The sequence below is a fragment of the Crocodylus siamensis genome, chromosome 7 (assembly GCF_052110815.1).
Source record: "Crocodylus siamensis isolate JL-2025a chromosome 7, ASM5211081v1, whole genome shotgun sequence".
NCBI lineage: Eukaryota > Metazoa > Chordata > Crocodylia > Crocodylidae > Crocodylus > Crocodylus siamensis.
Window position 1 is genome coordinate 73,091,358 of NC_143401.1, and position 14,035 is coordinate 73,105,392.

Below are 14,035 nucleotides of genomic sequence, written 5' to 3' on the forward strand. Positions count from 1 at the left end.
ATATGGGGTTACTTGTTTTTACCCGGAAATTGGATTTTGTTTGTTTTTAAATCCGAGAAGAGCGGGATCCCTGGACACACCTGGAACAGCTGGGCCTCACCTCGGCCGCCCCCCGCCTCGAGGGAGGATTTATAAAACTTGCCTCTGGGGTTTTTTTGAACCCACAAGAGGACCGGGCTCGGGCCGTCTCGCTCGACTCCGTCACGCTACCACCAGGCTGAGTCACACTGCGGCCCCCCTGGTAAACAGGGGCCATGACGTCACGGCGCCCGCTAGCACCACGTGCCCCTCCCGGTGTCAGCCAATGGGAGGCGGGCTGCTGCCGCAGTCAACCGCTGTAGGGGGCGTCCTGCTCCCGGGGGAGGGGGTGTTTCCTCCTCCTCCCCGCCCAGCCCGCCCGCGCTGACGCGGTGCTCACTACCCGTCGGGCGCTAGGACCCAGCGCTCCCGCAAGCGGTTTCGTCACCGCGCGCAGAGGGTGGAATCTTGCGGCGCCCAATCAGGAGGGGCCGCTCTCTGACGTCATCGTCCAGGCCAAAGGAGCCGTTCCCCCAACAACAACAACAGCCGCCGCGATGTCGCAGGACGAGAAGCTGCAGGGTGAGCGCGGGGCCGCCCACCCCCGCAAGCGGCGGGGCAGGGAGGGACGGGCCGGGGGCAGCTGGACGCTCCTCGCCGCCCTGCTCCGTAATGTGCTGCGTGAGCGAGGGGCAGCGGCGTCCAGCGGCGGCAAGGGAGGCTGGGCTGGACAAGAGGAAACGCTCTCCCCGGGGGGGAGGAAAGCGCTGGGCCGGGCTGCGCCATCTCCATCCCTGGGGGCAGGCTCTGCCAGCCTGCGAGGGAGAAGCCACGCTTTTCTCCTCGAAAGGAGAGCCCGTTTTTAAGGTGTGTTGATCCGTTTTTGAAATGTGTTCGTGACGCTTTCGGGTATTTTTTGCAACCCACAGGTTGAGAAATGCTGGCTTAGATAAGGTCTTTTCCAGCCCTCTTTCTGTGGTTTCTAGGCAGTTATGCAGGGCTGTCTGCACAGGAAGCAATCATCTCTCTCCTGCCTGAGAGCTGGGGGTTTGGCAGTTCCTTAAACTTGATGGTGGGCAGTAGACATCCTCTGTTACGCATGCGCAGATCGGATCCAGGCCTCGCAGGGGATTTGAGAACGCCTTTGTGGGAGAGTCCTTAACGCCCCTAGCCCCCCTTTTTTTGCTGTTTTGGGTCTGCTCCCAGATACTCTGATCGCAGAATCAGTTTGGTCTGAATCGCAATATTCAGCCTGTGAGAGAAGTGGCTTGTGAGGGACAGTTTCAAGGGAGTTGAGATGCACTGGCCAGTGATCATACCTAGTGTTAATATGAACCATGACTCCGTTTCCCTGCTCCCCACTGAGCCAGCCAAGAGATCCTTTTCTCAGAGGAGTGGGTGCACATAGAGAAATCTGCACCTGAGCTGTATAAAAACTCTTTGGACAGGCAGAAACATGGGTATCTGGAACTTGCCTCAAAAAGCAACTAGGTTGAGAACCACTGGTCTGGAGGAACTTCCTTTGGCTTCTCCAGATAAAAATAAAAGCCCTCAGACACATCCTAGGACCTAGGTTAACATTTTTAAAGCAGAGCTTGATCATGTCGTCTTGGGTAGAAGATGGAGCTCTTGGACTTGGTTGGAGCTGGGGGTGCTTGGCACTTGCATCTAGGGGCTGCTAAAGTGGATCTCCTAGCTGATATAAATGAGAGGAAACGGAGAAATACTTTTGACTTCCACTTGTTTTGGGTGCCCCTAACAGTTACTGTTGCACTTCCTAGCGATTACTGGTATACAAAAATATTTTTACAGTTTAGAACCAATCACAAGAACACTTAATTATCACTGCTTGTTTTTCATTTGAATAAGTATTCTGACATTGCTATGAGTCTGAGAAATTGAGTAGTCATTTGCAGTTAGAGGTAAAATGTGAAGTAATTACTATTGAGAGAAACCAGATGACCTGTTTGGGTATTAGGTTTGCATTAAGATGGTGTTCTTGATGCTGCTTTAAAAAAAAAATTGAAGATAATTAGTTCTACAAAAAGACTTTTTAAAAAAAAAAAAAAGTATTGTTTACAATAGTAAATACTGTCAACAGGTGCTGTCAGCTTTATATATAAATGATCTAATAATCGCATTGTTGAGTACGAGGATTAATTAACCTATAGCTCAATTTTTGGCACAATTTGGACATTTTAACAGTTGATCAAAAATGTTTATGACTTCTTAGCACTCCGACAAAAAAAGTAATGTTTTGACATGTAATTATGGCACTTTGACTAGTATGACCAGAGTATGCACATGCTGTTTGTACTGTTTGATGGTTGCTTATGGGGAATCGGCCGGCTGACTGTCAAATGACTTTGTCCTGTCCAGATACAGAAATCGTTGGAATAGATTTTTTCCTGTTCTTAATAGTTAAATAGTTCAGCTGAAGCTTTCATATCTGCACATAAATAGAGGAGCAGAATGTGAACTGGGGCTCAAGGAGGCATTGGAGCAAGGTAGGGCAGAATGGGAGCCAAATGATATGCTCAAAGGTGCTGAAAGTACACAAGCTAAGGCCGGTCAGGGTAGCGCTACTTTAACCCACACATTGATAACTCCTGAAAACTTCAGGATTTCCTGACTACCTACAATTGCAGAGAAAATAACAAAGGTCAAAGGTAGGAGAGCCAATCGGAAAGATGGAAAGAATCAATAACTGAGACCAAAAGTGACCCTCCCTTACTCCCACCATTGGCAATATTAGCATCCCAGATTATTTACATGATAAGAATTTTGTGGATTTCCAAATTTTAGAGGAAAGTTGCTAAAACCATCTCTTGGTCATCTACAATGCAACTGTTTGGGTTGGCTTCTTGCTGTTATCTATTGAACTTCTAATTTATTCAAAATACAGCTATCAAATTCTCACCCAAGTTGTTGGGTTAAATTTTCCTGTTTTGAATTCTACAAAAGCTGCTCTTTTATTCCTCCTGGTCTCATTTCTTCCTGAACAATGTCACTTTCTGTCTGGACCTCTCTCAACTGTTCCTTATTTCCTTTTCTTAGCCCTAATTTAAATGAGCAAAGAATGGTTCTTTCCTCACTTATCCCTTACAGCATGGTTGCTGTCTTCCCCCTTGTGTTTACCTATTGTGTAGGTATATACCTTTTAATTAGCTAGCTAATTCAGAGGAGGAGAACCATGTTACATCTATCTTTACTATTATCAATTTGTTTGCATCAACATATATAAATAAAAATGAGTTCCATTGACATGTATATGATACAATATAGCTGTAATTCATTAAAGCAATTTTACAAATGTGGAATCAAACCCAAGTCTGTCTACAGAGTGGTTGGGTGGTAATGTTTATTGAAAACACTTTGAGAAGACAAAGCAACATATCATGTGATTGTTAGCTGTTCTTAAATATTTTTATGTAGCAATAGATGATGAAAGTTGCCAGACACCCTGTATTGCCTTACAGTGACACTTTCATAAAAATATCAGTTTTCATTAAAGTTAAATGTAAGCACTGCTCTAATAGGGTCGCAATCCTAAAATACCACAAATAAACTGAGTTACTGTTACATGACCATGTTTTCTGACTTTTGTCTGCAATGAGCCATGAAGTTACGTACAGTGAAATATCCCACAGAATGCAACTAAAAACTTCTGCACCTGACTATGGAAAAAGACACTGTATTGGCAAGCTTTTCCCATGAATCAGATATGCAGGACGTGTCAGCCTACTAACAATATCACCTAAGCAAGTCACTAAACATTCTTCAAGTTTCTTAGCTGGAACATTAATGGCACTGTGCCCATATTTCACTGTACATTTGATCATCACATGAAAATGTTACCCTGAGGAAAGTGAACAGTTTAGTACTTTATGTTCCCTTTGTACAGAGCCACTTGCCCACAAATGTGCATTAACTATTAAAAATCATAACATGCAAAAAATATCAAGGCCTGATCAAAACTGCATTCAAATCAATTGGAAGATTGATTTTGAATTCAGTAGGTTTTGGCTCAGTATTTTTGCAGATGAGTGACAAAAATAGGAAACCATATAAATATCAGCATATTTTTCCGCTGGAAAATATGTTCAGATATGTTAAAAAATACCTTACTCAAAGGGTTAAAACTATATCCTGCTGGGAGGCCTGTTAGGATAGAGTTTTATTATTAACTTGTAATAACCTGCAGATTGAGTCTAGTCACACCTGAGAAGGCAGGAGCAAGGCTGTTACACTTGTAATTGTCATGTGAGAATCCGGCTGTTTAGCCTTCAATATTTATCTGTGGCTTATTACAGTTTTATTTTTAATTGTGCCAAGCAGGATCCTGGGTGGAACTGCACTTCAGCAGCAACGGCAATGGTAATGGCAATGGCAATAGTAATACTATCCAACCAACCACTCAAGAGCAAGTACCGGCCTCTCTTTCTATTTACAATGGTGACATGGAGAAAATTCTCCTAGATGCCCAGCATGAATCTGGAAGGAGCAGTTCAAGAGAGAGCTCACGTTGTGACAGGTAAATAAATACATTATTATAAGGGATTACTATAAGGTACTTTTCCAAGTGTATTTGTATGTTAGAGACAGACCTGTATAAACATACAGCTGTATTTACATACAAATACATATATTATATATATATACACAGATATATAAAAAGTCCACAGTGAACAGATTTTTTTTTTTAATGGGTACAAACTGGAACAGTATATGGCAGGAATTAGCAGTCTACTACCTGTGGGCCAGATCCTGGCACAGAGCCATTGGATCTAGTCTGCAGGCCTGGCAGACTGTCCATGCCATGGTCAGGGAACAGGGAGAAGTGGCAGTGGCAGCAGTGAATGTGTCCTAGCTTATGCTTACTACAGACCTAAACCAGATTAGTCCAGGCTGCCACTGCAAAAGGTTACTGACTGGTGCTGTATGGGATAGTAGTCCATCCAGAAACTATGAAGAAATGATAAAGGGAAGGACCATGGAAGATTTCCTACACCTTGCAACAGTGGCTTCTCAGGCTGGGGCTCACTGACTTTGCAGGGGAAGGTCATCAGTTGCACTTTGCAACTGATGCATTATTTAATGGCCAAATTCCTGTTTAGTAAAAAGGAATGTGATGCTTTCACAGCCTGGAGAAGTGTGAGACGGCTGCCATCCTAAATAGTCAGGCAATGGCAGTGCCATTCTGGCAGAGTAGCAGTCACACCTACAGTATGCACTTGCTGCCCATGCTGTGACAGATTGTAAGAAGAATCTGCAGCTGTCCAGCAGATGTTGCTTTTTAACTTTTAGTTCACCCTGTAGATGCTACCGGCACAGATAATTTAATGAAACCGTTTTCTATTTGTGCTTCTCTTTATAAAGCCCTCCTCGGTCCCAGACACCTCATGACATTAACAAAGTTTCTGAGATGGAGAGTCACAGCAGTGGAGAAAAGAGTAGCTCTCAGGTAAAAGCTTGCTTATTCAGTGATTGTCACAGTTGGAAGACTAGTATTGGAAAATACAAGACTGAGCCTGGAAAAACTAAAACAGCTGTGTAACTTTATACTAGGCAGTGATCCCTTTGAGTCTAAGATCGTGCTCCTTGTATGGACAGTTCTACATCACTCATTTGCATAGGCATTTTGTAGACATGAGAAGGGATTTTCAAAGAGGCCTAAGGGACTGAAGTCCTCAAACCTATTAAAGATTTTGTGATGCAAACATGGAAGACAATATACACAGGCCTACTGCTAGTCACTAATGTCATGCAGAAATCTTCCAAGTGCAGAAGTTTTGTCCTGTTCTTGTGATTGTCAGCCCTATGTATTTCACAGATTCAGATAATTAGGGGTAGTTTTGTTTTTAAATAACAGCTCACAATGAGTGAATTTCAAATTTTGAAAAAGTGTAGCATTCCTCAAAGGTTTTGCTTCTGTCTAGCAGACATTCTAGCCTCAGAGGTACATTTTAGAAGCAACAAAGTGGTATTTAGCTATGTGATTCCTATTCACTGGAAATGACAATTTAAGTTCTTGCATATTGCTTTGATAATTTACCCCTTATTCTTTGAACCATTTTTGCATATTACTGTTATATTTGTGAAGAGTGCTAGGAACTAGAAGATTAAGATGAAAAATATAATACAGATGTATGTTTTGAGTCTACTTCTTCATATTTAAGTCTTTTTATTGTCACTTTGCTGTAAGGAGGCTAGAAGCATAGGTCTCCACAGCTTCTTTAGTTTCTTTACTAGTTATTTTGTGGGAAAAAAAATCTCTGTGAAGTAGTTCTTAGATAAAAGTGCGAGTGCTTCAGTGGAGACGGGTATGTTTGGACCTGCAGTATTTCTGTCCTGTTGTCAAGTGGCAATGGATGAAGAGTCTTGGGAGATCAGTTCTCTACAACAGAAATCAGTGATGCAGAGTGTTATGCAATACTCTCTGAAAAGTTGGCTGAAGTGACTTAACTTACTTTACGCAGGAACCCTTGAAGTGGCAGCAGATAGAGTTCTTTAGGGCAGCATTCTGTTATTTTAACCATGTTATCTTAATCCTTTCTTCCTGTATTCCCATCTCATTTCTTTCACACCTTGTATTTTCAGCAACAAATAAAGCACAGATCATAAAGACACCTTTCCTTTCCTTCTGCATCTCTAGATACATCCATCCTGTGCAGTAGCAAGAGGCAGCAGACGTTTGAAAAACTAGGCCCTGATCATGTAATAATGCTGTATCATGCAGAAGCAAACACAACCTTCGTTCTGGCATTTCCTAACTTTTGCACGTCTGACTTCGCAAACATTATGTTCTTTTAACAGTTTATGGATATGTAATTTCCTAAAAAAAAGCAAACTGAAAGAAAAAGTTCCATATGCTATATCACATCAACACCCACGTGGGCAAGCAGCCCTGCTGAAACTTTTGGATTCACCATGTAAGCCATGGGTAGGATGCCATTCTGTGTACGGACCCAGCATTAAGGGGCTTGAAATATTTCAAGCCCCTTAGAGTTTCACTGATAGTTGCTGACAGAAGAGGAATGATGACATTCAGAAATCCTGGGTTCTATTTCAAGATCTGGAGGGTGCTGTGGTCTCATACTTAGAGGCTTGTTCTCGGCAGGTTCAAGTTCTTCTTTTCTCCTCTATCCAAGGCTCCACTATTTAGATTCCTCATCCTGGCTCTGTCTTTTTTTTCCCCCCAGATAGTCTCAGTTTCTACCTTCCTCTTGTTGGTCCCTGTATTTTCCCCCACCTGGCTTTCAGTTGTGTACTGAAGTTCTTTCATTCCAGTGGCCCTCGGTTTCCCTTCCTGGCATCCATGTAGTCTACTTCTCCTGCCTTGTATCATCACCTCTGCATCCCATAAGGCAGCTTCTACTATTGTCTCAACCTCGTAGGAGACATTTAGGGAGCAGGAGACACAAGATCCCTGCTTTCAGTACTAATGCTCTCCCAAGACCTACCATAGCACTTAGCAGCATTTGTGGGGAAATCCAACTCATCCCTCCCTGCCTGTAACATGTTCAGCATGTTCTGAGGAGACTTTAGCTGCTGAACTTTCTATTAAGTTTCTATATGAGCAAGTGTGAACTGAGTTTTATTCATAAACTTTTATCTTGGCCAGATATCAATTGGCAAAAGGCACATCCCTGATGAAAAGACCTCACTTCTGTTCAGTTTCAAAACTACTTCGGAGCAGGGAAGTGCCAGATTTTTTTCTTTCAAGTCACCAGACCTTTTTTAACACAGGGAAAAATTATGCATTTTTCCTTGGCTTTGTTCTCAGAAGTAGCTGAATCACTTAGACTGAAGTTTTCTAAAGAGGGTCCAGCCTGAGGCAGATACTTGATATAAAAGGAAGCGATAGACTGTAAGATTTTTTGGAACACATGAACACTACATGCACATTAGGGAATTAGCATGGGGGAAAGCAATGGTAGAGCTGAATTGTGAAGGTATCATGTGAGCTGACATTACTTAGACAATGCTAGATTGTTAGCGAAAAACAGTTCAGAAAGTTGCTTCAGTTTCTAGAAGGGTGGTTTTTGTTAGTTGCAAAGTCCTAGAACAGTCCAGTGCCCTGTTTTGAGGATGATTTTCTGTTTTAGTCTGAAGAAGATTTTCTTGAAAGGAGGAGAGAAGTAGAAAGACTCTTGAAGAAAAATTCAGATTGGATATGGGATTGGTCCAGCAGGCCTGAGAACATCCCACCAAAGTGAGTATCCTTAGCAACAAACTGCTTTTACTAGTGCTTTTATTTTCTTAGAGAGAAATATTTATTTATTTAATATTTGTTCTTCTTCTGCTCCCCCAAACTAGGGAATTCCTCTTTAAACACCCTCGTCGAACTGCCACTCTCAGCATGAGAAACACCAGTGTGATGAAGAAAGGGGGCATATTCTCAGCAGAGTTTTTAAAGGTTTTCCTTCCATCTTTGCTTCTCTCTCACTTGCTTGCTATAGGCCTAGGGTAAGTTTTTAATTTAAAAATTGACCTCTCTGAACAGTGTCATTCTAGCTTCTCAGTCTTAATTTAAACAGCACAGTTCTTTCAGCATAGATTTACAGTGACCAATCAGTCAGTAACCGATACCCACTAATTTAGAGCTATTTTATTGCAGAGGAAAAAGCAGAATATGACCAAAAATCATCAGTGGCCTGATTTATTTGGTTTCCTATCTGTTTGCTTGTAGCACTGCTGTATAAACCAATTTCCTTATGCTTTTCTCATTCCCAGAAGACCTGCTTAGAAATGCATCAGACACTGGAGTTAGGAGTTGTGTATACATGTATGCTACTCTGTTCTGTTTTGAAGGGTGAATTTTCACCTAGAAACCAATTTTAAAGGGGATACAGTGGTGGATTTTATATTATTTAAGAATCACGTGATCTTATCCAACAATGGGGTTGTTTGTCAGCATTGGGTTGAATCTTCCTCTCTACCACCACTACCCACAAGAGAGAAACTACGAAAAAGAGATTAGCCTTCACTTATTCCAGTCAGGCTGAGGTTTGCCTTTAGGGTCTGTTTCCTAAGCCTGTCAAATTCCTAAGGGTCAATACAGAGGTCAAGGAGTCTTGTGTGAGAGCCAGGCCCATCCATAATGAGGCTCCATGCACTAGTAAGAACTTCAGCAACGATACAGAAGTAGCTCCGTAAAGGGAAAGATGCAATTCTGGACTATCATGTCTTTCTCTGCAGGGCTAATAGGGAAGACCAGTTTGTGTTTCCCAGCAGTCCCTCTTATCTTCTTCCCACAGCCGAGTTCTAAGGGGCAGAGAAATGAGTGCCATATATTTTGGGGAGAGAGTATTTTAAATAACTCAAAGTAAAACTTGTTCCTTGCACAAGGTGACAGGCCTTCATCTCATCTCACGCCACTAAATTAGCAAGGAAATTAAATGAGCTGCCCCCCTGTAAAACTGTTGAACATGGCATCACAGCTAGACTCAGTAACTTAAGTATGCCAGTGCTACTGATACTATTCTAAGAATTCTTTCCCTGACAATATTTCCCTTCCCTCCTTCAGTTTAGACATGCAACACAGTGGTTATGGCATGATTGAACTACTTGTCCCTTAATTTCAAAGGGACACAGGCTTCTGGAGCTCTGTGGGTACAATTAACTATCCTGTCCAAATCCTAGATCTCATTCATTACTTTATTCCTAATCTTAAATATATGTTGAAAGTTGACATAAAATTAGTCCACAGAGTTGACTGTATAAATTGAAATAAAGCATGGCTGTGTTAACTGCATGAGACTTGATAAGAAAAATCTAGTCCGTGTCTTTTACAAAAAGAGAGGGGAATCCTAACACTGCCCGTACTTCTTACGTGGTTTTTCAGCATTGCTGTGACCTTGGAACTTTCTAGCCAAATGAAGGACAGACTACTAAAAAAAAAAAAAAAAAATCACATCTTGCAGCTTCTTTATAAAATGCTAAGTTTAACGGAGGTCAAAATGGTAGTCTCTCCAAGTGGTCATTTCTGCAGAATGAGAAAGGCAAACAATATAACAAAGATAATCTGGAACAGCAGTGAAAACGTACTTTGAAAAATGAATTATCAGATGTTAAAAGGTGTCTCAGATAGACATTATCAATGAGATGTTTAGAAGCAAATGAGAAAATGTGGATAACAACTTTGGGGGAGGGAAAATGGATTTTAATAACCAACTTTATATAGCTTCAGAAGCTCTTTCTGATCTTTCTCTCACTTCTCTCTGACTTTTCCACTATTGAAATTGAATGGGCTTGGCTGCCACTGAAGAACTATTTATTCTGCATCTTAAAATCAGGGGTTCATTACAGGACAAAGCTATGCAAAGACATAAACAACAGAAATCTGGGGTTCTAAGTGCAAACTGTTTTGCAGTCTTAATTCTAGCAGGTACTATTGCTCCCACCATAAATTACATAGCTGGTAACTTGATGAGGAAAATATTATTCTTGCTGTACTATACATTCTTTTAAAAATTAAATGCAACACTCACTGACAAATATTTTCTACTCAAGGATTTACATTGGAAGACGGTTGACAACCACAACTTCAACCAGCACATTTTAAAAGGATGGTGAAATTTGGTCTCAAAGCAGCAGGGATACCCATCTGGGAATACAAAACAGTGAATCACAGAAACTTCTGAATTTGTAAAGGTTACATAACCTGTGTGCATTTGTTTTGTAAAATGTTGTGTTCCTAGTTTAGTAGTAGAGTGGGAGAAGAGACACTGAAACCAATTATAAATAGCCAATGATTTTTAGATCATTAAGCATGCTTCAGACTGATTAACATCTACTGTAATGTAGAGGAGGCATTGTTGAAAATTGAAGAACTCAGTGTTAAGAACCTTAGCTTTTATATATAGTACTGACTGTCATGTAGCTAATCATCCATCCAAAGTACTGTTTCTTTATACTTTGTAAAGTAAATATTGCCATTATTAAAGTAATCGTGACAATCGGGGATTAGTCCAAAAGCTGTGGCATTACATACAATATTTTGGAGAATGTTGTTGGTTCATTTGAGGGGACACATCATTTACTTAACATGTCATTTGTCTATTTTACACAAAACAGACATGAAATGTTAAGACGCATTAGATGCTCAGCTTCTATAAATTTTAAAGTAAATTTTAAATTGTGAAGTTTGCAGTCTGGTCCACAACAAGTCTGAATTAAAATTTAGGCCCTCGTGCCTAATGAATCATTTCCTTTTTCAGTTGCTGTTCTTATTTTCAAATTTAATTAAAGTTCCCATTGCTGTGTCTTCTTGCACAATACAACTTTTTTTATTTTCAATTTGTGAAAAAGAGGAAACGATCTGTTTACCTTTTCAGCTGGTTTTGTTCCTATATGGATCCAAAGCATGCAGCATGTTTGTTTCTGTGTTTATTTGTACTTACAGAACCTGTTTTAATTCGGGTGTTTTATCTTCATTTAGTGAAATGGACAAAAAGAATCTTTGCCATATTCTTTGGAGGATTTATCTATTTAAATAAAATATTTTCTTGTGGATTCAGAATGGGTTCACCATCTTCTTTTCCCCCAGTGTTGAAAAATAATTTCTGAAAGCTGAATCTTTGATAGTGTCAAGGTTATTTTTATGGTATGTGCTGTTCTTTTAAATACTTTGCAGATATTTACATCTAATTAATCAGTATTGGGGAAAAAAAAAAGTAAAATTTATAATCATAGACAATAAAGGTTGGAAGGGACCTCAGGAGGTCATCTAGTCCAACCCCCATAGTGCAGAATGAACACACGCTGTCTGAACCAGCTCAATACACATTGCTTTCATCTGCTTGCAGTATCATCATTTAAAAATAAATTTGTTTTTTACTTTGGTTTTATCATTTTTTTGGGGAAGTCAGGACTTTTTTTGTACTTGGAATGGAACTGACATTAATATGGCTTTTTGTAATGCCTCCATTTATGAATTAACAGTGAGCACCCTATAATATAATAGTGTTCATGCTGTACCCTTGATGGAGTATCACAGCTAGAGGAATAATCTACTGCTGCAAAGGAAAACAGTGATATTAAACCCGTGGGCCAAATACTGCAGTTACACACGTGCTTAACCTTCCTTAAGAGCAGTTTGGTCAAGGTCATTGGAACTCATCAACTGTATGAAGTCAAGCACGTGCAGTACTAGGAGGATGAGGGCCTAATGTACTGCATTTCATTACATTTTATTAATCTTCTCAACAGGAGATTAATCAGATTTCTTTGGCTTCTAAATAGCCTTCCCCATCAAAAAGTAAATCGCTGAAAATAGATGCAACTGAGAACCTAAAACCTGACACAATTTCATTAATTATTAAAACCCCAGTTGAGGTTTTTGAAAGGGAGTGCCAGTGCCCCTAAGGTAATTCCAAAGCCAAAGTTAGGATAGAATTAAACCACTTTTTATTACCCTGACCCTGACTTACTGAGGATACTTTGAGATTTGAATAGCTGTCAAATAAATGTCCCCAAGAAGCCCCCCCGCACCCCCCAAATAAAACAATCAATGCATTTTTGTGTAATAACTTAGCACCAATTATTTTGGGTGCTTTTAAAGGAGGTGTAAGCCAATAAGTCTCTTATTTTTGGTAGACAACAGCAAATAAACCTATATCTTGCAACGGTACTTTTTCTCGTAGTCCCAGTCAGCTTGCATGAATGTATGTACATATTGCATTTTATGTAGCCAGTGTTCTTTAAAACCACTTTTCCAGTGGTGTTAAATTGACAGTTCTTGATTTGCTTTAATGTTAAAGAATGTAGTGCATTAAAGTTCCTTATATTTAAATAGATTCTGACACCTAATTAGAGTGGTATTTTTAAAAAGTTTAACAGGTGTTGTTGAATGCATTTTCTGGTACCACTGAGGTAACATTCAGTTAAATACTGTTATGTATTGATTGTATGAAAGCACCAACCATTAATAAAAAGTGAGGCAATGTATTTTGCTTCATTCTCTTATTTCATAACAGCAGCAAAGAAAACCCTCCTACAGAAGAACGTATTGATGTGGTAGTGTGCTGCTTGTGAATGGAAAATGTCAGTCTGTAAAGAGTCTTACAGTACAATAAGTGTGGTTGAAAATCTTTTTAGCCCAACTATGTTGCCGAAGTGAATTCAGGGTCTGGCAACCCAAGGCAGTGTTGGGTTCTATGCCACAGAGGTGCTTGCAACTAAAAGGAACAAAAAGTAACTGGTACACACATGGCACCACCAGTTTTTGCTTTTTTTTGTTGCTTCATTTCCACATCCTTTTTTACTCCTAGATTAAGAGCAGTTGCAGGGGTAAACTGTATTTTCTGATTCATTAAGATCAGTGGTTCTCAGGATTTTTAGCACTCTTCCATAATTTATTTACTGGGTAAGAACCGCTGTTGAATGGTCTGAGCTTACCTACCGTGTCAGATAGCCTAACGCAGGCAAGGGCACCCCCATGTCTGGAAGACCTAAGAATCAGGGGCTTGGCTCTGCATCCCCCAAACTCCTGGCAGGGAGAGGGGTCAGGATGGAGAGCTAAGCCCTGCACTCTGGAACCATGTTATGGGTCAGGTTGGCTTTGAGCCATCTGACCTATGCTTGGTCAGGGTGTGGGGGGAATGCCCACTCTCAGGCATGCTGCTGTATTCCACTAGGCTGCCTCCTGAAACTGGAAAAAGTGCAGCCAGCTCTGCACACTAGACATACAGGACAAACTCCAGGACATCTGGCACATCCCTGCAGTATTTCTGGTGTCCTATGGATGGGTTTCACCTGCAATTTCAGAGCACTTGGCTGCCCTGGGAGTTGGTTATAGGCTTGCAGGACCTATTAGCTCTGGTAGGGAATTCTTATTAAGGAAACACTTTGTGAGGGAGCCTAGATATGATGGATAAAGGAAAGTTGATAGATACTCTACAATCACTCAGATTCTAGTGGGGTTGCTGGCAACATTACTCAGGAGTGTGCATATGTGGAACAGAGAGAGCTCGATTCAAAGTGATATTTGTCAGGTTTTTTTTTTTAAGCATTT

The 14,035-nt window shown here is 40.7% G+C and overlaps 1 protein-coding gene across 1 annotated transcript; it reads left to right on the forward strand.

The window, feature by feature from the left end:
- Positions 1 to 447: 447 nt before the first annotated feature.
- On the forward strand, positions 448 to 12,969 carry BNIP3 (BCL2 interacting protein 3). The gene is made up of 6 exons (XM_090057880.1): positions 448 to 600; positions 4,357 to 4,552; positions 5,398 to 5,482; positions 8,127 to 8,233; positions 8,338 to 8,487; positions 10,534 to 12,969. The coding sequence occupies exons 1-6, from the start codon at positions 576 to 578 to the stop codon at positions 10,583 to 10,585; spliced, it is 615 nt and encodes a 204-aa protein (XP_089914006.1). The 5' UTR covers positions 448 to 575; the 3' UTR covers positions 10,586 to 12,969.
- The last annotated feature ends 1,066 nt before the right edge of the window (positions 12,970 to 14,035 follow it).

Bases quoted from the DNA above. Each gene is read 5' to 3' on its own strand.
- BNIP3 (XM_090057880.1), top strand. From the start codon at position 576: ATGTCGCAGGACGAGAAGCTGCAGG. The intron at 8,234-8,337 runs GTGAGTATCCTT...CCCCCAAACTAG, and splicing joins CCTGAGAACATCCCACCAAA to GGAATTCCTCTTTAAACACC. The intron at 8,488-10,533 runs GTAAGTTTTTAA...TTTCTACTCAAG, and splicing joins TTGCTTGCTATAGGCCTAGG to GATTTACATTGGAAGACGGT.